The sequence below is a fragment of the Myotis brandtii genome, unplaced genomic scaffold, assembly GCF_000412655.1.
Source record: "Myotis brandtii unplaced genomic scaffold, ASM41265v1 scaffold185, whole genome shotgun sequence".
Lineage (NCBI taxonomy): Eukaryota > Metazoa > Chordata > Mammalia > Chiroptera > Vespertilionidae > Myotis > Myotis brandtii.
In genome coordinates, this window is record NW_005356870.1 from 5,603,517 (window position 1) to 5,629,327 (window position 25,811).

The window sequence follows — 25,811 nt, forward strand, 5'->3', positions numbered from 1 at the left end:
GGGGCTTATGTTTTCTGGGGACCAAGGAGTGCCTTTTGCTCTTTGAAAGTTAGGGCAGTGTAGTAAATAAGTACAGCCAGGCTTTCCTCTGAGGACCACATTCCAGAACAGGCTTATTTGGACCATTAATCATTCAGGGTTGATAAACATAAATTCATGACTCGAATAAAGCTGATAGTGTAAGTCAATCACAGGCAAATAACTGAAAACTTACAAATTTTGTCACCAGGCTGTTAGAGACATTCTTATAAAGATGGTATATAGGACCTAAAACTCTAATCTTCTTTTAAGATGTACCTACACATATCTAGAAGTAAGCTAGACTGTGGAATCTCAGAGGGAATGTGGGGGGAGGGTGGGTGGGCGGGAAGTGTCAACCAAAGAACTTGTATGCATATACTAGTATGCATAACCCATGGACACAGACAATAGGGTGGTGAAGGCCTAGGGTGGGGGTTGGGAGCAGGCTAGAAAGGGGTCAATGGGGGGGAAAGGGAGACATATGTAATACTTTCAACAATAAAAATTTAATTAAAAAAAAGATATATCTGCACAGGTCTAAAAGTAAGTTAGAGTCAAGTACTTTAAGCCTAGACCTCTAAACTTGCAACTATTCATACTCTGAGTCTTTAAGATGGAACCAGAGCTGGAAATATCCGTATCTCTTTAAATAAGTGTAAATCCACCCCAATCTAATAGGAAAACAGGGAGGCAAATGGCAGTACTCAGCAATAACAACTAAACACCAGAAACATGGTTCCCAAGGATCAACACTGCTGAACTCATGTGGGTGTTAGAGTACTGACCCCCCTATTGTCCTAGGTATTAGCTGAGGAAAGATCTTCCAAAACCTCCTTTGACTGCAGCTTATCATGAAGAGGTGCTCTCTTGTACCCGAGGAAGCCAGGACCTCATGGTTTTGTTTCTTGGTCACCCAATGCAGATGAAGCACAGTGTAACATGACGAGGCAAGCTGCATGTGGTGACAGATGTATTCCTGTGGCCTGGCTCTGCAATGGAGAGCGAGAGTGCCCCGATGGGACCGATGAGCAGTGTGGTAAGCACCTTCCTCTATTGCAGTGGTTCTCAACCTGTGGGTCGCGACCCCTTTGGTGGTCGAACAACCCTTTCACAGGGGTTGCCTAAGACCATCCTGCGTATCAGATATTTACATTACGATTCATAACAGTAGCAACATTACAGTTATGAAGTAGCAATGAAAATAATTTTATGGTTGGGTCACAACATGAGGAACTGTATTTAAAGGGCCAGAAGGTTGAGAACCACTGCTCTATTGGGTCACGTACCCGTCCATGTCTGGCCCTTACTTCTACATACCTGGCCAACAGTGACGCTGTCAGTTCTCATAGTTTTACCCTCTTAGTGGGTATTTGTAAACATTGGGTATTCTGGGTTGTTGCAGGCTTTCAGTGGGTAAAGCCAGGGATGTCTCTTTAAGTGCTGAGACCACTGTTATCAAAATAAATAGAAGGCTAGCTGGGATGGAAAATCCAGCAAAAATCTGGTTCCTTACCTTAAATTCAGGCTTACACAACTGTGGCAGTTATTCAAACTGGAAACCTCGCCAATCCTAGTGTCCACAATTACTTTTAAAAATTATTTTTACATTCAGGGTACATTTATTTGAAGCTGGGGGCAGTGAAACAAGGCAGGGCCTAGGAGAGAAGTCGCTACAGGGGAGAGCCTAGGTGGGGCTGCTTGGTTCTCTAAAAATGTTATTGGGAAGAAATGACCCTAGGCGGGGCTGCCTTAACTCACTAGGAAGTCAGAGAAAAGGGATTCTTGGGGATGAGTTCAGGGGGTTAGCCTGGGATGAGCTGCCACTGCCCATTGCTCCCCTGATTGCAAGTCTCATGGGGACCCTTAGTGTTTAGGAGATGCATGGCTGTGGGGGAAGAACAGTGTGGGCATGTTCCCAAGAGGGAGAGCATCCAAAACTTCTGTGCTGAAAGTGCTCAAAGCCCCTGAAGGGACACATGCGCACCTGTGTACAAGGAGAGCCTCCTAACAGATGCCTCACAACCTGTGCAGTGAATATGGAGGGAGAAAATCCTCCTTAAAGGAGCAAACCTCCCCCCAAAGTACTTGGTGAGGGTTACATTCCTTTGCTATTCCCCATGCACACATTTCTGGTGGTTACTTACTGTAACAATTTAACACAAAACCTTTGATATCAAAATGAGTAATATTACAGGTTAAAATAAAAGTTATACTTGTAGAAATGCTCTGTGCTATGCCCCCCATACACTTCACTCAGTTCCCCAAGTTTATATTTATATTTGGAAGGGGGGCGTTCCTCAGCCCATCCTGCACCCTCTTGCAGTCTGGGACCCCTTGGGGGATGTCTGACTGCCAGTTTAGGTCTGTTCCCCATGGGGACATCCTCCAAGGGGTCCTTAGTGCTGCAGCGGAGGCGGGAGAGGCTCCTACCACCACCGCTGCGCTCTCCAGCTTTTGGCTGAGTAGCGCTCCCCCTGTGGGTGCACTGACCACCAGAGGCCAGCTCCTGAGTTGAGCATCTGTCCCCTCGTGGTCAGTACACGTCATAGTGACCGGTTGTTCCGCAGTTTGGTCAATTTGCATATTAGCCTTTTATTATATAGGATATATATATCAGCTTCTGCCAGTAGGCATACTTAGGTGGAAATATTTAAGGGTCTAATTAAATAAAAATAAATAGTTCACATGATATCTTAGATTTTAATATAGTCTCAAACATCAAAGGAGTTCAAAGAAGTCAACCTATAAAAGCTGACAGCTTCTGCCAGTAGGCATACTTAGGTGGAAATGTTTAAGGGTCTAATTAAATAAAAAACAAACAGTTCACATGATGTCTTAGATTTTAATATAGTCTCAAATGTCAAAGGAGTTCAAAGAAGTCAACCTATAAAAGCTGACCACTAGCCACCTGTGATGATTTACATTTATTTAAATAAATAAAATAAAATTCAGTTCTTTTGTCATCCTAGCCATATTTTAAGTGCTAAATAGCCACATGTGACTAATGGCCATCATTCTGGACAGCACAGATATAAAAGGCTTCCATTGTCACAGAAAGTTATACTGGATATCAGTGTTCTGGAAGAATGATGGGAGGAATGCTTTATTAACCAGCTAGGGGACAGTCCCCTGGAAAGGTAAGGGCTCAGTGACATCATCAGGGGTCACATGAAAAGGGCAGGCAAGTTTGGGGTTGACTCCAGTGACAAACCAGGGATTGATTTTTCCAGCTGATGGAAATAGTTAAGATGAAGCACAGATTTAGTGTCCTGACAAACACCTCTTCTCTCCTGCCTCTTCTTAAACACCTCCTCGGGCCCACAGAGGAAATATGCCATGGACATCCCGGAGCCTGGCAGTGTGATGATGGGAAGTGCATATCTCTCAGCTGGCTTTGTGACGGTGCTGGGGACTGCTTAGATGGCTCTGATGAGGTTGACTGTGGTAGGTACAACTAGGTCTTATCTTTAGTCATATTCTTTGTTTATTCACATCATTGATTGATATCCATAGTATTGGGTGGAACAAGCAAGTCACTAAATAGCCTTACACCATATGTGCCAAACCCAGATTTGTTTCTGGTGTTACCCACTTCTTCATTTTTCAAAATCACCTAAAATAAAAAAAGATTATTAGACTTATTGGCTTTCTTGTATAACTTCTTTGGGGTGAAACTTCAAAAGCTGTGGCCAAATCTTCAATGATTAACATCCATTTTGACTCTTGGTTTTCTATAAACAAAGCCCATGAGCAAAGCATAAATCCCTAAATAAACAAGGCCGCAGTACAGCAGTGCTGTCTCACAGAGCCAACTCCTGCCTTTAGAGAGATTGACAGCATGTCCAGACCAAAAAGTCCGGTGTCCAGGAAGCTCTGAGTGCCGTGATGCTTGGGAACTCTGTGATGGCCCCGAGGACTGTGCAGTCGGGTCTGACAATGCACACTGCCCCCGGGACCATTGCCTGGCCGGGCAGTGGCAGTGCAAGAACAAGGTGTGTGTCATGGAGACCCAGACGTGTGACGGCATCAATGACTGTGGTGACTCTTCGGACGAGGACGTCTGTGGTGAGCCTTGCCCTCCCACTTTTGCTTAAAGGGAAGGTTGTTCCAGGGGGGCTTCTTTCTGTACATTGTGTTTTAATTCCTGTGACTGAGACTAAAATCCCATATCTAAAAACAGGATGTTTCCTAGCAATAACCTAGATGTAGTTGCCCATAGAAACATACTAGTAGAGCTGTACTTGAACAGTAACTCTGCAGTGGGCATTCAAAGCATTGCCTATGTTTCCATGATTCAATTATGGCCAATTCCCAGAGCCCCATCCTGTGTAGTAAATTATGGAAGGGAAAAACCCTCATTAAAGGGGAAAACCCCCAAAGCACTTGGCGAGGGCCATAGTCCTTTTCATAGACCACATGCACAATGTGGTGGAGCCTCCAACTTCTCGGGAAACCTCAATCCCATTCCATCATTTCTTTCTAGACCTAAATCTGCAGTATTAAATATATTCATATTCTAATGTTTCTATAATAAGGTAGGAACCTGGTTTCTTAAGAGAATATATCTTTTAAGGCTAGTGTTGACTGGCTTTAATTCCATTTTAATTAGGAGTGTTTAATACTAGTTCAGTTCAGTTTTAATACTATTTCAATCTGATGCCCAGAGGTCTTAACATCTTTCTTATTGAGTCTTAAGCCCCAATTCCCTGGAAACTTTGCTTAAAAAAGAAAACTTTCTTTTCTACCGAGACTTGCTTTGGGTTGTAGGCATGTTGCCATCTTACCCAGTGTAAGAGTTCTCTATTTCTACTCCCCCACAATTATCAGTGAACAAGAATGCCTACCTTCCTTCACAGCTTCCTGCCCAGAAGGCATGGTTGGCTGTGATAAAGGGAAATGCATCCTGGAATCCCTGGTGTGTGATGGGGAAGCAGACTGTGCTGACGGAACTGATGAGCCCACTACATGTGGTAAGAAACCAATTGCTTGGCTTTATAAGAGAGCGGGGAGACTGAGATGAAAGGATCAGTGCCTTAGTCATCATCGGGGGTCCACTCTCTGAGAGAATGCTGCGGCTGAAACTCTGACACAAGCAATTACTCTTCAGTGATGGATCCCTTGCATTTTACAAGTTCCCCTCCTTGGCTGTGGTCTCCTGAGTGTGGGCAAATGCTACCTGAGTTACTCTCATGTTTCTCTCTCATTGATGACTTTGCTATTGAGAAGCAAGTCATTTGTTCAGACAAAATGGCCAATTCTCTAAGGATTTAACAAAGAAAAGACTGGGGAAGGCTGTTTCCAGAGGAGGAGGCTACTGAGCACGCAGCCCTGGTCTTTAAACCCGTGCTTCTCACTGCAAAAATCACTGCTGCTTTGAGTTGGGCAGAGAGAGCGTGGGCATCTGCCTCCAGGTCACTTTGTCATTTTTCTCATATTCTCCATCCCTTTCCCCAAATCTTGTCTCAGACCTGGACGATGAAACCTCTTTAGTACTGTTAGAGGCTACAAATGAAGCTTTTTACTAAAGGAATAAAGATACTAAGAACATAAACAATGGGACAAATACAGGCTTCTGGTCCTGTGTAGATATTCATTGGGGTTAGTACATTTTTATATCATTCCTAAGGTAAGGGCTTCCAGTTGCCCACATAGCCTAGAGAAAATAGAGAAGAGGCTGCTGGCCCCTCCGTGGGTGGACGATATACCAACACTTGAAACTGTCCAGCCCATCTGCCTAGAAAGAAACTCTTTGCCCTGATTCCTGATTCCTAACTTTCCCTTTTCTACAGCCTTGCCCCACTGCCTCCGCATTCCTGGGCAAGAGGTCAAGGAGAAAAGTTATCCTTAACCAGTCTCCAGTCCTCATACAAGTAGAGGGTCATGACACATGCAGTTTATAAAATGTTTGCTCTTTACCGTGTTCAGCTGTACTGATCGCTGTCCTATCTCCACCAGGTAAAAGCTGCTCTCTGGCCAACGGGGGCTGTGAGGGGCAGTGCAGCGATGCCAGCTGGGGTGTCCGCTGTTCCTGTGGAACCGGATGGCAACTGCAGCCGGATGGTCAGAGCTGTGGAGGTCAGATTCATTCAGCTCATCTTTTTAAAAGAAGTTTTTATTGTTTAAAATATACATAACAAAAATTTATCATTTTAATCATTTTTAAGTGTACAATTCAGTGGTATCAAGTACACTCACAGTGTTGTGTAACCATTCCCAATACCCATTTCCAGAACTTTTCATCATCCCCAATAGAAACTGTACCCATCAAACAATCACTCCTCAAGCTCCCTTTCCAATCCCCTGATAACCTCACTGGGCTTTCTGTCTCTATGAATTTGCTTATATTCTAGCACGACATGTAAGTGGAATCATACAATATTTTTCCTATTGTGTCTGGCTTATTTCACACAGCATGTCTTTAAAGTTCATCCATGATGTAGTATGTATCAGAATTTTTTTTTTTAAGGCCAAATACTCCCTTGTTTGTTTTTATCTACTCATCTGTTCATTGACTCTTGTGTTGTTTCCACCTTTTGGCTGCTGTGGATAATGCTGCTATGAACATTGGTATACAGGTATCTGTTTGAGTCCCTGCTTTCAAATCTCCTTAGTGTATACCAGAAATGGAACTGCTGGATTATATGGTAAATTCTGGATTTAATTTCACTTTTGGAGGGACTATCAAATTGTTTTCCACAGTGACTGTACTGTTTGACATTCTCACCAGTAATGCACAAGGGTTTCAATTTCTCTATTCTTGCCAATGCTTGTCATCATCCTCTTTTTGTGGGAATTGTTGACTAATAGAAAAATGTTGAATTTAGCACTTTTCTTTTATGGGACTTAAGGATTTTTGCCATAGAATAGATAATACCTGTCACTCATGGCCATGCCTAAGGTCTATGGCATGGGCAGCAGGACAGAGTCTGAAGTGAGAGCCCATTTTGTGTTTATCCTTTCTTGTTCCTCCTAGCTGACCTTCTCTAAGTCACCTAGTCCTTCAAGTCTCATTTTCTCCCTTTGTAAAATGGGATTATGATGCCAGAATGACTAAAATAAATTTCATGTATCTTCACAATTCACTAGTAATCTGAAAAAGTTATAGCTGTTACTTTGCAGCTCTTGTCCATAAAAATATAGGACAATATTTTAGGCTAAAATGTGATTAGGAGGGTCGAAGATTTGTTGTCTTGATGTTTTGTCCTAAAGGGTAGATCAGCCCTGCCACCCTGAGCCAGGTCAATGACCCTTGTTCAATAGCTCCCTCTCTCTTCATGGATTCCACCTGCAGTCCTACCCACTTAGGTAGAAAAGATGTAAGAGTAAAGGCCCTGGTTTATTAGACAGCATCAGAGTTATATTCAACAAATACTTTTATATTAAGAATTCATCAAGAATTGCAATGAGCCTATTCTAAATAAGACAACTAAATTTATTAATCTTCCATTAGACATATGAAGTCTGTATCTGGTCATGACCTTGGAGGGGTCTGGATTTTGCACACATGCCCAGACTACTGCAGCCTCCTTCTTGGGTTACAGCTCGTTGTAGTGATTGGTTAGCCACTGAGCTTGACTTGTAGTCATATATTGATCATTCTTCCTCGGGCTAGGAAGGCATTATTCTACTTTAGGACCCTGTGGTTTTGGAGAAATAATTTTCCCTGGAAATGCACTCAAGGAACCATATTCCTTCCTGCTTAAAAAAAACAATCTCTCCTAGTCCTATGACTCATACTCTAAAGGGGTCCTGCCATCTGGCTTTGAGGAAATAGTTGTACCTAATTTAAATTCTGCCAGTTATACCTGTGAGGCGTAAGCCTTTTCCATCATTTTGGATGAGATGTCCCATGGCACAGTAGGTCCCAACACTTGTCATTCTGAATTAAGTTCTGGCTGGCCTAACAAGTGACACATCCCCAGCCAAGAATGTTGCTAGGGTAACATAGATCAGTATTCTGTACCAACCAAACATCTAGCTCCCTATATTGATGTTTCTGCTGAATTATATTCATATACATGTGAATTCTATAGAGACAGGGACTGTCTATTCCAGCACCTGGCACAGTGTCCTCCACATAATACATGTGCAATGAGCATCTGAAAAGTGGCCCAAACGAACAAAAATACTCAAGTGGTTTCATAGGCATTCTCTAACTTTTAGCTCTCTGTCATTAGATATAGATGAGTGCTCTATGGCATACAGTCCTTGTGACCAGCTGTGTCATAATACACCAGGCTCTTACTCCTGTGGGTGTACTCAAGGTTACCAGCTCTACAATGGCACCCGCTGTCAGGTTATAGGTGAGTTCCAATACCCAAAGCAAAGCCTAGCTCTTTCTCTAGTCTCAGCAGTAATTATAAATAAAAGGGATATAGTCAGTTAACTTTAAGGTCTAGTGTTAGAGATGACTTCATTCTTTCGATAAAAAGCTGCTATTATAACATTCCTTGGCCAATTTGAGTGTCAGTTGCTATTAGGTGTCTTTAAAATGACTTCCTCTATCAGCTATACAGCTAGGAGCTCCAGAAACCTAGTCAATGTAATCTTACTTTGGCCTGTGCTTCTTTAACAATGGGACACTTAATTCCTTTGGCTGATATGTACAAAGATTAGAGAGGACTTCAGTCTAGATAAGGAGAAGGGCTGAATCTGATTTATTATATTTATTTATTTTTTTTAGAGAGAGATCGATTTGTTGTTCTATTTATTTATGCATTCATTGGTTGGCTGAATCTGATTTATTATATTTATTTATTTTTTTAGAGAGAGATCGATTTGTTGTTCCATTTATTTATGCATTCATTGGTTGCTTTGCCCTGACCTGGGATCGAATCCAGCAAGCTTGGCATGTCAGAATGATACTCTAACTGAGCTACCCCACCAGGGCTGAGTCTAAAATCAAATAAGGCAGGAAAGTTCCAAAGATTAGTTTTAATGTGCCAGAGTTCAGAGGAGGAGTTGAGACGTATGATGGTCAACTAGATCTCCTTTGGATATACCTTAGTCCAGACTTCAGGGATAAGTAGATGTTGGCATGGGAAATAGGACAGCATCTTCAGTTAAAGAGGATGGTGTGAAAGAAAGGTGCAAAGTAATGTGTCATTACTTCTCTTCTACTTCTATTGCAGATGGTGCTGTGAGAATTCTCATAGCAGCAGATCGAGAGCTTGGTGTCCTGGATCAAAGAACAGGCATCTATGAGACTCTGATACCTATAAAATCGAGACCTACTTCTGTTGCATATGATCTTGAGAGAAACATGTACTTTTGGGTAGATGAATTCTTAAATATGTTTGTCCTTGGAAAACCAAAGTCTGTTTCTCTCTATCCAGGTATATTTCTTGATGTTAAGAACCTGAACTTCTTAGTGCTACTTAAACATAGTATAAGAAGCATATGCATCCTATCCAGATACCTTCCTCTGTAATTCACTTACCATGAGTCATGATAGTACATAAAATCCCAATTTGGTATAAGACTCTGTAGTGTGTATGCTCTAAAGGAGCTTTGTATAATTAGACTAAGTTCTGGGACATGGGCTCAGGCCAAGGTTAGTCATAGCTCCCTCTCTAGGTATGTGACCTTGAGTAAGTTGTTAACCCCTTTGAGCCACCCTCCATTAGATGAGGGTAATAGTACATGTTTCACTGTGTAAGCATGGGGAATAAACTAGAGCAGGGGTTCTCAACCTTCTGGCCCTTTAAATACAGTTCCTCATATTGTGACCAACCATAAAATTATTTTTGTTGCTACTTTATAACTGTAATGTTGCTACAGTTATGAATCGTAATATAAATATTTGATATGCAGGATGGTCTTAGGCGACCCCTGTGTAAGGGTTGTTCGACCGCCAAAGGGGTTGCGACCCACAGGTTGAGAACCGCTGAACTAGAGGATGCATGTGAAAAAGAGGTAGAGTTCATGACAATTCACCTGAGACTTCTGATGTAAAAATGGCTCCAAATTGAAGTCACATTCTCTTGGATTCCTTGGTTATACTTTTGCTAAGGTCTTTCTCTTTCCCTGCTACCAAGTATGTATTGGAAACACCCTTCAGTCACTTCCTGTATCCTATTTGCCTCATTGTACAGCTTGAAATTAGAAGCTGTAGAAAAGTTATGTCCAAGTCTCTTTTTTTTAGCTAAGATGGGTAACCCTCTAGCTGGTTTGGCAGTGGATAGAGTGTCGGCCTATGGACTCAAGGATCCCGGGTTTGATTCCGGTCAAGGGCATGTACCTTGGTTGCGGGCACATCCCCAGTGGGGAGTGTGCAGGAGGCAGCTGAATGATGTTTCTCTCTCATCGATATTTCTAACTCTCTCCCTCTCCCTTCCTCTCTAAAATCAATAAAAAAAAATTTTTTTTTTAAAAGCTAAGATGGGTATAGAAGAATATAGGAACGTAATACTGTCTTCTGTGTCCCCAGAACTCAAAACAGTGAACAGTGTCTCTCTGGACTGGTTCACGGGACAGTTATATTGGGCTAGCAGCTCTGCAAGGGTCATCTGTGCTGGTTTAAGTGATGGCAGAGGCTACGTCAGAATCCTGGAAAAGGATCTTGTGCCAGAGCAGCTAATCGTGTTTCCTGTAAAGAAGTAAGTAGTGTTTCTTTGGGAATATATCCAAAATCATTGCTTACCTTAGATATTTAAGTTCATAAGAGAACATTTCAACTTTATTTTTTTCATGATGACAGGAAGAGAATTTAATCTCTATTTATTTTTTTAAATATGTTTATTTTTAGAGAGAGAGGAAGGGAGATAGATAGAGAGATAGAAACATCTATGAGAGAGAAACATCATGGATCAGCTGCCTCCCGCACTCCCCTCTGCCCCCCTCACCAGGGTCATGTGCCCTGACCAGGAATTGAACTGGTGACCTCTTAGTTCGTGGGTTGACACTCAACTGTTGAGCCACATTGGCCAGGCCACTTCAACCTTTTCAATCTAGGTTTCATTTTCTCCAAAAAATGAATCAATTTTGAAGTCTAAATTGAATATATGCAGCCAGACTTTTCTAAGTCTAAGAGCAGAAATCTCTAGCATTCTTAGCAGTGCAATCATATGAGACATGTAAGACAGAGCTGAGGGAGCCTGGCTGTTAAGAATAATGTATGTGCAACTGAGGGGGTTCTCTAACACCTGTGCTTCTGCTTTTCTCAGGTACCTATACTGGGTAAATCGAGGTCAGAAAGGCATGAGGACTATTGACACTGCAGGGATGGATGGCTCTGATAGGAAGGTGCTTGCGGTTGTAAACATGGAGGACCCTGTAGGACTGACACTTGACCATGTGACTGGCAGGCTGTACTGGATCAGTGCATATAAAGAGGTATCGTGGAGAGGTCAGGAGGAAGAGGTAAACCCTTTTTGTTGGGACTTGGGATGACTATGGGTAAGTACAAAATTCTCTTAAGTCTGCCAGAGCAGCTAATCGTGTTTCCTGTAAAGAAGTAAGTAGTGTTTCTTTGGGAATATATCCAAAATCATTGCTTACCTTAGATATTTAAGTTGATAAGAGAACATTTCAACTTTTTTTTTCCATGATGACAAGAAGAGAATTTAATCTCTATTTAATTTTTTTAAATATGTTTATTTTTAGAGAGAGGGGAAGGGAGATAGAGAGATAGTAACATCTATGAGAGAGAAACATCATGGATCAGCTGCCTCCCACACTCCCCTCTGCCCCCCTCACCAGGGTCATGTGCCCTGACCAGGAATTGAACTGGTGACCTCTTAGTTCGTGGGTTGACACTCAACTGTTGAGCCACATTGGCCAGGCCACTTCAACCTTTTCAATCTAGGTTTCATTTTCTCCAAAAAATGAATCAATTTTGAAGTCTAAATTGAATATATGCAGCCAGACTTTTCTAAGTCTAAGAGCAGAAATCTCTAGCATTCTTAGCAGTGCAATCATATGAGACATGTATGACAGCTGAGGGAGCCTGGCTGTTAAGAATAATGTATGTGCAACTGAGGGGGTTCTCTAACACCTGTGCTTCTGCTTTTCTCAGGTACCTGTACTGGGTAAATCGAGGTCAGAAAGGCATGAGGACTATTGACACTGCAGGGATGGATGGCTCTGATAGGAAGGTGCTTGCGGTTGTAAACATGGAGGACCCTGTAGGACTGACACTTGACCATGTGACTGGCAGGCTGTACTGGATCAGTGCATATAAAGAGGTATCGTGGAGAGGTCAGGAGGAAGAGGTAAACCCTTTTTGTTGGGACTTGGGATGACTATGGGTAAGTACAAAATTCTCTTAAGTCTCATATCAACTCAGTGAAGCATCTTCTGGCCATGAAAACTGAGAAAAACAAGTTACAATTGACCAATATCTGGACTGTATCAGCATAGGTTGGGTGATTTAGTGGGACTTTCTTCAACACTCTATAGTCAAACTTAGCACTGGAATCTCCTGGTAGTATAGGTCATGTTCTATGTTGTACCTAGGATACAAAACCTTTAAAGATGGCAAACCACTTCTTAAAAGCATACAGTTACTTAGGTACTTCAGTGCCTTGTACTCATATTTCTAGTTCTTAATATTGCAGTTCATGTTATTTCATTTTTGGAAGCATCAAACTAAAAGACTTTGTGGCTAAAGCATAGGCTTGGGATTCATGTTTTTAAGCCTATTACTTCTGGCTGTGATTTTGCCTACTTATGGTGTCTCATTAATCTCTCTGAAAAGAGATAGAATCCCTACTTCAGAAGGCAGTTGGAGAATATAGTGAAAGGATCTGGTACAATGTGTGGATGCGGACAATAAGTTATGGTAGCTTCTTGTACAACATAAATTTGCACAAGAAGCAGTTCAATACACTGGCTTTGACATTCGCCTCCATGAATCTAAGATGAGTTCATCCCTATCATGTTGATATCATGTGAAGATGTTTAATTAGTGTCCAAGAAACTGAGGTGCGCTAACATTGTCAGCACCTGTTGCTCATGCTTCCATGCTCTCATGAGATGCTCTAATCCTTCAGTCCATAGAGACGGTGAACGTGGATGGCAGTGGCAGGCACACCTTTCCTCAGATCTTCTTGGAGGATGAAGAACCAGTAGGACTAGCTGTATTTGAGAACTCTTTCATCTGGACAAATAAAATACAGCTGTTTCATACTTCACCCCACACCCCAAAGGAGAGAGTGGTGCTGCTAAATGCTTCCATATTTGCTCTCTCAGTCCTCCACAAATCCCAACAGCCTAAGAGTAAGTCCAAGGCTTGCTTCTGAAATGCTTAAGAGACAGAATGCATACTAAACAGCAAGCAGAAGCTACCTAAATTACTATTGTGGCCTGGTGTTGGAACTTGCCATTTTGAGGCAGGGGACATGTTCTGGGTATGATTCCAGACTTATACAGGACTTCTCAGTAAGATGAACTGAATAAAAATGTCTACTGGGAAACTCATTCCAAGCATGTACCTTGTACTTGTCCAGCACAGTGCCAGATTTTTAATGTCTGAAACACACAAAACAGGGTAGTAAGCTATTCACAGAAGGGCTAGAATAGCTTATTCACTGACAATGTCAACTGATAACAGAAAATTTAACCAAATTTATAGAAGGAAGCAAATATTGATTGACTTGGAGTTAAAAACTTTTGTTAATCTGAAATTCTATGTCATATTCTACTCAGATAATGCTTCTTTATTGGGTCCAAGAAACTAGCCAAAGTAGACATCCTAGACCACTATTTACTTCTAAACAAGTCTTCCTATAAGCAAGTTAGACAGTCATTTTGTCTTAACTCTAAGGGAGAAGATGCTGTCTGTTGAAGTTTTATTGGCCTGAGCTTAATATAGGTAGGAATTGTCATTATCTGAGAGATAGGAGACCATGGGAGTTCAGAGGTCAGCATACCTAACCTAGACGGTAACAAGTATTTTGGTATTCCTATCATTGTTAAAATGACTTAACCCCCCTTGAGTATTAATTTTTGAACTAGTATAGATTAATAAATCTGAGATTGTATCTAATCTATTTCTATTTTAAAATAGGCAGATACCAGGCATGTGCGCCAGGTTCTTGTAGCCACTTGTGTCTCCTGTCCCCCGTCCATCCCAAGGGGTATAAGTGTGTTTGTCCAGAGGGAATGTCTCTTTTACCTTCTGGTTCTTGTAGTGGTAAGTATGCTGGGTGAAATGGGCTTGGCTTAAGGAGACATGTTCTATGATAGTCCTGGAAATAATATAGCTTCCATTTTTATATCAATCACATTTATACTGACAACCTACTTTGATAATGTTTTGTTATCAAAAGACCTTGATTAGGTGGGGTTTTTTCTTTGTGCTAAGATATATACATAACATAACATTTACCATTTTAACCATTTTAAGTATATAGTTTAGTGGTACCAAGTATATTCTCATTTTTGTGCAACCATTACTGCCACTCATTTCCAGAATTTGTCATCTTCCAAAACTGAAATGCTATACTCACTAATTAATAACTCCCATTTATCTCTCCCCTAGCCCCTGGCAACCATCATTTTACTTTCTGTTTCTGAATTTTATTACACTAGGTACTTCATATGAGTGGAATCATATAGTGTTTTTTCTTTTGTGACTGGCTTATTTCACTTAGCATAATGTTTTCAAAGTTCATCTACATTGTAACATGAATTTTCTTTCTTTTTAAGACTGAATAATATTCCATTTTGTTCATTCATTTATCCATTAATGGGTTTGATTAGTTTTCATACAGGAAAATAAATAGCTTATACCACTCAGTTTTACATGCAAAACAACTAAGTTGGTATAAGAAATAAATCCTCTATAGTCTTTTTAAAAAAAATATATTTTATTGATTTTTTTACAGAGAGGAAGGGAGCGGGATAGAGAGGCAGAAACATCGATGAGAGATGAGAGAGAAACATGGATTCAGCTGCCTCTTGCACCACCCCCACTAGGGATGTGCCGGCAACCCAGGTACATGCCCTTGACCGGAATCGAACCTGGGACCCTTCAGTCCACAGGCCGACGCTCTATCCACTGAGCCAAACCGGTTAGGGCTCCTCTATAGTCTTATGACTATTATGTGCTCTGACTTAAGTTTGTAAAATAGTGTCTACTTCAATATAGTCCTTCATGCTGCTATTTCCACTTTAAATATTAAAGGCTACATAATCATTGAACATCTCTATCCAAAATACATGACTTTTTTCTACAGGACATTGAGATTTTAAGAATAAATAACATAAATGTGTTCATGTCCTAATTACCTTTAAGTAACACAATGCATAGGTAGCCATGGGATAAAATCCTGGTGTAATAAGCTGTTGTGTCAAACTCAAGACTTCAGCTTAAGTTGTATTTTGAATATTCTATGTACAGTTCAATACCCAATTAACTTTCCTTCACCTGGGCAATAGAGTTTGCAATTCTCTGTGCTGAGACTTGGGTGCTATCAGCAAGGATTTGAGGACATCACCGGATCAAATGGAGCAGCACTCCTGCCCTAATCCTCATGCTTCTGAGTTCACCTTTCAGCAGAAATTCGGAGTCAGTGCCTTGGGAAAGCTGAGCAACACTTTCTTTTGCCCAAATGACTCCTTCTCTAAGGAAGATAGGGCAGTCATGTTGTATGTGTGCTTTAGCAGTGAACTTTATTAAGGTCCCTTTCTAGGAATGCCTTAGCTTGAGAGAGGGGCATTGCTCAAGATGGGAGCGTGGGGCTTATCTGACATAGGGGTGAGCAGTAAATCTCTCCTTTCCCCTGGTAGACTTAAAACTAGTGTTTTCTTCTGGCAAACGGCTCTACTTGTTGAAAGTTGGTTTTATGGGAACTGCGATAGAGAGAACCCTAGTTCAAGAGCATCCTAGGAACATCTATCTACTGGATGTTGACTGGAAAAGAAACCTCATCTACTGGACAAGTGCCCAGGGACATCTGTTCTGCTCAACTGGCTATTCAGGAAAAAAGCAAGAGATTTGGACAGAGCATGCAGGTCAGTTGGGAGGACTGTTTGGGATTTGTCCTTTTTTTTTTTTGGCTCTAAAATTACTAAGAACAAAAACAAAAAGCCCCCTACCTGATTCTGATCTGAATCAACCTTAATGCCAAAGAGTGGTTTTTAACTAATTGGAATATTGTGTTTCTGATTTACTCTTCTTCTTATAAGAGGAGTGCAGACAGGTAAAAGGCTACCATGATTTGGGAAGTCCTAGGGTCAGTAATAAGGTTTAAAAATTTTTTTTGCTGGCCTTAAGTCTGAGTAGGATAGAAATGAACCTTAAATACTTCAATTTTGCATTACAGATTTTCTTCCACTAATTTAGAAGTGATTTGCAATACAGATTTCAGAGAGAACTAGCAAGATATTTTCTTAATATGGTAATATATACTTTCTCTCCCCACCCACACTCCTAAATGCCACTCCCCGACTTTAGCTCCCTGTTCTTGGCCTAAATGTAAACATCTATTTTATAAAGGAAAACTGAAACTTGAACTCTTGGGTGAATCATTTGATCTCTGAATGTATGTGCTTTTTGTATTCTTATTTTGTTTTTTCTTTTTCTTTTTTCTCTTTGTACTCTTAAGTACCAAGGATATTCTTTAGTGAAAGAAGTGCCGTATAGAACTGCATGTTACTGTAGAGCAGTAGACTCTACCCAGAATCCTGTGGGCAGCACAGTGCTAGCACTTAGGAGTTCTAGTACCTGACTCAGAGAACTTACAGGAGAAACTGAAATGGACAGTGGTCGGTGACACTGATGGCTATTTGGAAACTCCTGATCATGAATTACTTCTTACTTCATATAAATGCTACCTTCCCTTAGCTGACTAGTCTTTGCTAACTGGTTTCTGTGTTGCAATTATTATATCAAGGAATTGTAAGAGGCTAACAATTTCATTTGAGCTTCCTCTAGTGTTGAATATTCAGTCCCTGTGGTAGGCAGATGCGAAATTATATAATATATATACTAGAGGCCTGGTGCATGAAATTCATGTGTAGGTGGGGTCCCTAGGCCTGGTTGGCAATCAGGGCCGATCAGGCCCAGGCCAATCAGGGCCTGCTGGCTTGGGGGAGGGAAGGGGGAGGGGCCACGGGAGGTTTGCTGGCCAGGGGGAGGGACTGTGGGAGGTTGGCCAGCTGGGGGAGATTGGCTGTGGGAGTGCACTGACCACCAGGGGGCAGCTCCTGTGTTGAGTGCACATCATAGTGACCAGTCATTCCGGTCGTTCTGGTCATTCTGGTTGCTTAGGCTTTTATATATATAGATGTCTTTGCCCCGAGTTTCTGGAACAGAGCTCCTTAGACCTTTTAATTCCTTGAGTGATAGGAGCATCTGACACAGAGGTCCCAAATCCCTTGGAATTTGCTGGGCAATTCTTGGTGGCTCCTGGATGAGGGTTGGTCATCACAAAGAACAAGTCAAGATTAAAAGCTTGGAACTTTCAGTCCCACTCCTCATTCTCAGGAGAGGGAGCAGAGCTAGAAATAGAATTAATAATCAATCACACAAATGTAATGAAGACTCCATAAAAATCCCCAAAGTATGGGGTTCAAAGAGCTTCTGAACTGAGAGCACCTTTACGTGCTGTGAGGGTGGCACACCCCAGCGCCCTGGGGACAGATGTTCCTGAGCTTGGTCTCTGGACGTTCCCATATATCCCTTCATGTAGCTGTTCATGTGTATCCTTTATATAATAAACCAGCAAATGTAAGTGTTTTTCTGAGTTCTCTGAGCCACTGTATCAAATTATTGAATCCCAGAGAGGTTTGTGGGAACCCTGATTTACAGCCAGACAGTCAGAGTATAGGTGACAACCTGGGACTTGTGAGTGGCCTCTGAAATGGGGGAAATCTTGTGGGACGGAGTCTTCACCTGTGGGATCTGATGCTACTCTAGAGAGATGCTGTCAGAACTGAATTGAATTGTGGGACACCCAGCTGGTGTTGCAGAATCGCATGGTGTGGGGGGAATAATCCCACATGCGTGGTGCGAGAAGAATTGTGGGGGAGTAAGAGACACACAGTGGGTGAACAGCTTGACAAAGCCAGGCAGGCCTCTTATAGGTGGTAATCAGCTCAACCCCTGCTATCTAGGCCTGCTTACAGATCTCAGAGCCCCCTTACAACTCACAGAACATCAGCTTTCAGCGTCTCCTTACGTCAAAGTGTACTGACATCCATGTCGTGTTAATCTTCTCCTCTTATGGAACATTGAGGCTGAAAAACACTGGTGAAATTCCTAATAAAAAATGGGAGGGCTTCAAAATTCTGTTTTAGACAAGGGTGGATGTCTTTAAGACCTGTGTAGACTTGCTCAAAGAACATTCTGTGACTGACACTGGATTTTCAACCTTGAACCTGAGTGGAACCAAGGTTAAATCTAATTCCAGAGAGAGGACATGTTCTCTGCAGATGGCAGAGCCCAACAAAGAAGAGAAAAGCTGCACCGAGTGTGGCCTGTCTGTGTCAACCTTAAGTCAAGTCTTTCCTGGGCAAGAGTGACTTGAGGAATATGGGGAGAATTCAGAAGCACAATTCTAGGCAAACGTGAGGGACAATAAAGGCATGCTCTCATGCTAACACCCAGGAAGCAGGAAGAACTTACAGCACCTTATGGCCTGTGAGCACTGGCTTCTCTATTGCCCATGCCCCGCTACCATGCCTTGCCTATTTGTCAACTTCCTGGTAGTTAACATTTGAATTCTTAATAAACACCCAGGGTGCACTGGGATATATTTAACAACGAGCTCTCTAGGGAGAAAAAGTGTGTGTATATAGACCTACATATGTTTATAATAAAGCTTACCATTAAAAAGAATATGCAATACAACTTACAAACAATGAGATATAGGACATTCTTTATTTTAACTTTTATATAGCCAACTAATTTTCATAGATTGCTTTCTTATTCTGAATTCTTGGATCTTAGCCAATCTCTGGTTACAGTTCAATCAAAATTTAACAAAATCCAACTATGAATAAAAGCTTGACTTCTGATGCATTATTGAGTGACTGTAGTCTGGATGTGAATGTTGTTGTTGCTTGACACTTGTTTCCAAAAATGAGATGAAAGTGAAGCAACGGAGACTAGTTGGAGTTAGTTCATCAATGGACAAGTGACTTATTTGCAGAACTGGATAACAGTTTTCAGATACTAGAAAAATATATTTCCTTATTTTTTGTGGTATGTAAAAATGTAATGGCACATATAAATTTAATCTTAAATATTAACATTCTTCTCTGTCATTTTAAGTCTAGACCAGGAGTTGTCAACCTCTTTCTGTAAAAGGCCAGATAGTAAACATTTCAGGCCTGCAGGGCACTCCACCATTGTGTCGCCAAAGCAGCCATAGACAGTGTGTGTGTGAATAGCCATGGCCACATTCCACTGACAATAAGCTGATTCAGACAATAAGGGCCATTGTTTGCCAGTGTCTGGTTTAGAAAACAAAACCCAAATCAAACTCCAGTGTGTAGGCTTTGCCAGTGTCTGTGGTATAAAAACTCCCACAATGCCAGATTTTACTACATATGTGACATCACTAAACGTGGAGTTGGGAGGGGATGTGCAGTAACAGACCTTTCTGTAGTATTTCCACCATACAGATGCAATAGGTGCCAATAACTAAGCACAGGTAATCTGTAAGAAAATAATTCAGCGATGGCTTACATATTTTAGTTTTGTTTCTGCTGGAGGCTAAGTCCAGCATGTCATAATAAATGCGAGAAGTCCTCAAAAGGTTGAATGGACTCTTTCAGCAGGGCTGAAAGTCTGCATGTTATTACCTGCTGCTGGAACAGCTGAAGGCAATTCCCCTAACCTGATGATCCATTATTGTTTACCGGACCTTACCTTTGATATGTATATCTGCTTTGCTAAAGGGCAAAATGTGTGAATAAAAAGCCCTGGGACCAGACATTCAGAGAGCTTAGTCACTAGAGCTAAGCCTCCCCCAGCTCCCTCAAAATGCCTTTCAAATTTATATTTCTTGTCTAGTCTTATTCATTTATACACAGCCCTTCTCCAGATTCCTGAACCCTAGCTGTGGAAAGACCCTGGCATGCTTCAAATATGATTAATTTACTTTTTAATAGTGGCTGTATTAAACAACAAGCTTACAGAATTCAAGAATTTATCAACTGGATGTTATGAGTTTGTGCAAACTAGTCCCAGCACACTGTTCTAAAGATAATGGACATTATTCTAAGTTTTTCATATGTCTTAACTCTAATCCTTCTAACAGCTTTATGAGAGAAGCACTGTTGCAATCATACATTTGTGGAAACTGAGGCACAAAAATTAACTGATGCCTTATTTTGGAACAGTGTTTCAAACAAGACCGTCTAACTTGCTAGCCTAATACTGAACTTAACTTTTATGCTATCCTGCATCCCACAGTGGTGATATCTAGCTTAGACTCTACTGTACAGCCAGCTACATTGGTTAGGGTAGGAGTTGGGGAGTGCTTTGTAGATTAGTGCTTAACTCTGTTAGTCACACCTGAAAAGCAATACTTCATAACTTTTATAAACTTGGCCCTTGTCTGATCTGTGCCTTCTAGTTGTAGATTTCCTTGCTCTCCATCCTTTGTACCGATGACCTTCTATACTATTGTCGTGGTGTCACATTAGCTCAATTTCTGCTTTTCTATAGCAATTTCAGTCCTAGTCACTTGTCATGTAATTTATTGCTTTTCATAATTAACCTTTGAAGAAGAAGGAATGTGAATGTGAAGTTGCAGCTCTGCATTCAAATGCAAGCCTTGCCACTTAGATATCTAACTTATAAAATGCAATGAGCATCTTACCGTGCCAGGTGGTTGTAGGATTAAATGAGCTCAGATGACAGACATGATGTTGAAACCAGAGTAGGCATGATGGGAAGTAATCACACAAACAAGGTGTGAGGCTTGTTAGAGAATGGTCTTTGCACCATTCTATCCTTGACCCAAAACTTAAGAAACGACATTTGAGTGCCCGTTTTAATTGGACTTATTTTCCTCCTTACAGTTTGCTCAGCAAATGTGGACATATCAACTGGGAACTTGTTCTGGCTGCCCTGTGACAGAAGTATTATTCAGAAGACTAGAATTACTGGCCCACACACACAGACTCTCTACAGAACGAGCAGCATTATACTTCATCTTCTTCTCGATTGGCCAAGGAGGGTCCTCTACTGGGTAGAAAGTGGAAAACACTTGCAAAGTATGACCCTTGATGGCAAAAACAGACAGGAAGTCTGGAGAGGCACCTGGATGGCGGACACTCAAATGACCTTAGACCTCGGCTCATCCAGCATCCTCTGGACCACCAAAGAACAAGGTAAGCACCACACAACCAGTGCAGTTGGAAGAAGCTGGAGGGGATGAGTGAGATCTTGCTTTTAGTAGGATTATTCCAGTTATTCTTAGAACTAGGTAAACTATAAGCTCAAATTCTGATTTTCATAGTCAAAGGTTGGATACGAGTCACTTACATCAAACTCAGTTCTCATCTATAAGTCTAGACTTAGGATTTAAAAAAGAAAACTCCATAAATAACATGCTTAATAGTTTTTTGCAGTTTTCAAAATTTGTTTCTACCTCTATAAGAAGAAGTAATGGAACCAAACTTCCATTGCAAATGAAATACAGGTGCTTCAATTATAACTTGGTAACAGGTACAAGTTACACTGTGTAGCCAAATGTAATAGTCTTCCCACTGAAAAGCCATGGGTGAGGCCTGGCAGCTGCGTGCTGATGACCCATGGTTTAGTGCACACATGGAAGATGATAAAGTCCCATCTGATGTGCCCACATGGCAGACCTACGCTGCTCTCTCTCCTGGAACTTTAAATACTTTTTGGACCATCTTTAACTATGAACCAACAAAGCTTAATAGGAAGAATCTGTGCTTATTTTCAATTTGGGGTCACTGAACCTCAATCAAATCATGCCCCACAGGTTATTTGTGCTATATCAGCTTGTAAGAACTCGACTCTTCCCTAGGGTTGCAAAGTTTAAGTCTCCTAAAAAATAGAACATATACTTTGAACAAGACCTGGAGCGACGACATTATTGCTGCCCATGAGCCCTACCTGGTGACGATGAATGGAGCAGCGCTTGTGCTCTGGAACAGGAAGACGCTGGAGCCCTTCTCCATGTCCAAAGAGCCACACGTAAAGAAAATAATCATCCTGGCAGAGAACCAGGAGGTTCCAGGTGAGTCTTCCTCTGTGAGGTTATTCTATGAGATCCACTTTACCTGGCTCTTCTCAGAGTGTGTGCTTTTTAAAAATATATGTTTATTGATTTCCGAGAGGAAGGGAGAGGGAGAAAGAGAGAGAAATATCAATGATGAGAGGGAATCATTGATAGGCTGCCTCCTGCACACCCCCTATAGGGGATCGAGCTCACAACCTGGGCATTTGCCTTGCCTGGGAATTGAACTGTGACCTCCTGGTTCATAGGTCAGTGGTTAACCACAGAGCCATCTGGCTGGGCCAGAGTGTTTTTATAGGATAAAATCCTGGGCATCTTTAGGTTTGTATGGCTATTGTCCCAACCCCCAATTCAGCAGGCCTTCTCCTTAACTTGTCCGTGCCCCAGGAGAGTAAGGATCTAAGATGGTTCTCAAAGTTGCTAAATGACACAAGTCCTGGGACGATACTTGGAGAAGTCTGCACACCACAGCCCCTTCTGAGAATCATCTTGCACATTAGCATATTAGAGCTCTTAGTCTGGCAGTAAGGACAACCATTGAATTTTCTCTAAAGCAGTTTCCCAAACTGATTTTACTAAGGAGCCCCCTCTCTCTATAGTGGTAACATCTTGTGGAGAACCCATGCGAAGCTGCCCTGGGGTTGTGGGTACCAACAAAAGCAGCACTCGCTTTCTGTGGAAGCTGCACCTAGTCGTTCAGGATGACCTGCCTAAGGCCGGGTCACCTTTGTTTCCTCATGTAAGCCTTGGACACAGAATCCAAAAGACTGATCTTGGATCTTGAATCTTGAGGCAGAAGAAGAAATCCTATCACAGGAGTCTGGGGGCTCTGTTGACAGAGCAGCTAGAAGTCCCAAGGAAGAGTAGAAATGAAAAGGGACAGAAGCATTTCTCTTTCATGTACCCAATCCACAAGGTCTCTCATCTTCCCTTTTTGTCTAAACTATTTTACTTTTTGATTCGTTGGTTAGTTTAACCTGATCTTAATAGGAAGCATTAGGCACATGAACATATTTCTGAAGTGGTAAAGTGTGTCAATGAACAGTTAACTTTTTGGTAACAAATCCAATTTTGATTAGTCTACTGTGAAATCTGTTGGGTTTCTGTGATAGATGCTGAAGAGTATGAATTGGTAATTTTGCATAGTGTAACTTACACATCTCAACAAATGAGTGTCCACGTTATACTGGCTCCTGTCCTAGACCACAGATGGTATAGCAGGAAACCAAAAAGAACAAGTCCCCATCATAGAACTTACTTTATATTTTGTTCCCAGAATATAGCATTAGGTGGTGAAAAACAATTAAGGTTAAAGTTAATAGACCTGAAAGTGGAAAACCATTGGTCCAAATTCAAAGCCAGTAGATGATGGGCGAATGTCCCACACTTAATCTAAAGATCTAGGCTTGGTTGCACTTTTCTTCCTATGAGGCAGAAAGGTATAGCTACCCAGCCATGACCTGGTTTTCTGAAGGAGGGGACAGCAAAAGCCCATCTCCATTGCTAAAATCTAATAGACTGACTTGCTGAAGCAACTGCTTATTCTAGATCCAGGGGTTGAAGGAGCAGCCACAATCACCCCTTCTACTCTTCCTCCACCACGCCCTCTGCTTTGCACCCGATCCTCTGTTCCCTGTCGGAACGGGAAGGAATGCATTTCTCGGGAGTACCTCTGCGATGGTGAGCGTGACTGTCAGGATGGCTCCGATGAAGAGAACTGTTCTCATTTGTGCAACAGACCAGGTCTGTCATCATCTCCTCTTATCAGTCTTTTGTTGCAGGTACACTGAGCAAAAGTATGATATGAATTGCCAGGCTGTTTATTATAATCACTAGGGGCCCAGTGCACGAATTCGTGCATCTTGAAAGGCACTGTGGGCTGTGAGGCTGCCAAGGGCACAGGGGCAGGTCTCTGCCCATCCTCCACTCCCCCGTCCAGTCCCTCCCACTGCAGCCCCTAGTCCCCTCTCTACTGGCAGTCCTGCTCCCACTGCTGCCGGCCCCGCTTGCACCCACTGATGGTGTGGAGCAATTGGAGCTGGCGCCAGCAGCAGTTGAGAGTAGCAGCTGCTGCCCCGATAGCCCCTCAGGAGCAGGGGGAGGTGGAGAAGCCCTGAGGGGCGATTGAGGCAGGCAGCTACAGCTCGCACCTGCTGGGCGGGACCACGACACATGGGAGCAAAGAATTTTCAGTAACCACCAGAGGCTTGCCCTGATGGCAGCGACCGGTGCCCCGCCTTGGTCTGGCACCCCTACTCACCTGCTCCATCATCCTGCCGTGGCCAATGCTCGCCATGTTCTGTGTGCGCCCCCTGGTGGTCAGCACACGTCATAGTGACCGGTTGTTCAGTTGTTCCAACGTTCAGTCATTTGCATATTAGAGTTATATATATATATATATATAGATACTTGCTAGATAAATTATCATAGATAAAAGTCATAGACTGTTTGAATACTGATTCTGTGAGCTTCCACTGCTTCTTTGCTTCCTCAAATTTGCTTGAGTGTTCCAATATTTGTCTTAATATAGGCTGAACTATAGAGTGCCCTAAATGGACCACTTGGTAGTGTTATAACAAGTCATTAAAATAATGCAACAAATATGAGACCATATTTAAGCAGCCCAGGCTGGCTTGCTAACTTAATTGACCAGAGCATTTTATTAAAGTTTGCTTATGGATCACCTGAAGTATAGAGTTCAAGTAAGATGTGGTCTATTTATCCTTCTAACTCCAGGATGAGGGTGAGTTCATCTAATTTTGAACCTTCAGTTTGACTGAGTGGTGCTAGCTCTCGACCCTTTCCATTAAGGGATCTTCCAGTGTCTGGACGGAAGCAAGTGCCTTGAGGAGAAGTACCACTGCGACGGGGCTCAGCAGTGCTCAGATGGGTCTGACGAGCTGGACTGCTGGAAGCCCACTGAAGACTGCTCTGTACTTTGTGACAACAAGACCCGCTGTGTCCCTAAGAGCTGGCTGTGTGATGGCAACGCAGACTGTTCTGACAAAGAAGATGAACAAGGCTGTAGTAAGTTCCAGGAAACTTCCTTGGAGTATTTTAAGCTACATTTCAGTTGATTTTCCTTATTCCTGGTAGTTAGATTCTATAAAGTTGCTGTGGGCACTGAATTAGTGGATATGGAATCATTGCTCTCAGAAAAAAATAGAGAGTATGGTTTCTACAAGTCTCTGGTCACATGTTGGTCAACCAATTAATATACAACCTTGTTTTACATGTTTCTGTTTAAAGGCAACTTTATATACATTGTTGGCTCATTAATATTGAAATCACAGCCATCAGCACTGTATCTCATGACTGGGCAAAGCTCATCTAACACATAATTTCTCCATAAGGCACACCAAGACTGACTTCTTGCACTTCGGAACACTAGCCTGAACTTCAGCACTTTGCTGGGGGCAATTATCATCAAAATCAGAGCAAAATCACCAAAAAGTCTAAAAATGTGAAAATCATGGCCCTAAAGAGACTGAAAATAGCACACTTGTGCACAGTATGGAAAATGAAACCAGAAGATAGAGCGTTGCCTTCCTCCACCTCAGCTGGAATGCATGTGTTGGACAAGTCAAATTTTTTTTTTCTGCTTTGCTGTATCTCAGCAAATGA

At 42.0% G+C, this 25,811-nt stretch overlaps 1 protein-coding gene across 5 annotated transcripts in view; it reads left to right on the forward strand.

Moving 5' to 3' along the window:
- Window positions 1–959: 959 nt before the first annotated feature.
- Window positions 960–25,811, forward strand: part of LOC102257791 (low-density lipoprotein receptor-related protein 1) — a 44,158-nt gene continuing 19,306 nt past the window's right edge. For 3 of the 5 annotated variants that reach the window (XM_014537890.1, XM_014537889.1, XM_014537894.1), the window contains exons 1-16: window positions 960–1,057; window positions 3,346–3,465; window positions 3,847–4,086; window positions 4,878–4,991; window positions 5,977–6,096; window positions 8,199–8,324; window positions 9,153–9,356; window positions 10,451–10,619; window positions 12,038–12,206; window positions 13,014–13,239; window positions 14,030–14,155; window positions 15,754–15,978; window positions 20,998–21,309; window positions 21,975–22,187; window positions 23,736–23,930; window positions 24,999–25,214. In XM_014537890.1, coding sequence (XP_014393376.1) covers window positions 961–1,057; window positions 3,346–3,465; window positions 3,847–4,086; window positions 4,878–4,991; window positions 5,977–6,096; window positions 8,199–8,324; window positions 9,153–9,356; window positions 10,451–10,619; window positions 12,038–12,206; window positions 13,014–13,239; window positions 14,030–14,155; window positions 15,754–15,978; window positions 20,998–21,309; window positions 21,975–22,187; window positions 23,736–23,930; window positions 24,999–25,214 — 2,872 coding nt within the window. In that variant the 5' untranslated portion in view covers window position 960. The remainder of the gene's footprint in view (window positions 1,058–3,345; window positions 3,466–3,846; window positions 4,087–4,877; window positions 4,992–5,976; window positions 6,097–8,198; window positions 8,325–9,152; window positions 9,357–10,450; window positions 10,620–12,037; window positions 12,207–13,013; window positions 13,240–14,029; window positions 14,156–15,753; window positions 15,979–20,997; window positions 21,310–21,974; window positions 22,188–23,735; window positions 23,931–24,998; window positions 25,215–25,811) is intronic. The other 2 variants (XM_014537891.1, XM_014537893.1) reach the window with 2 other exon arrangements.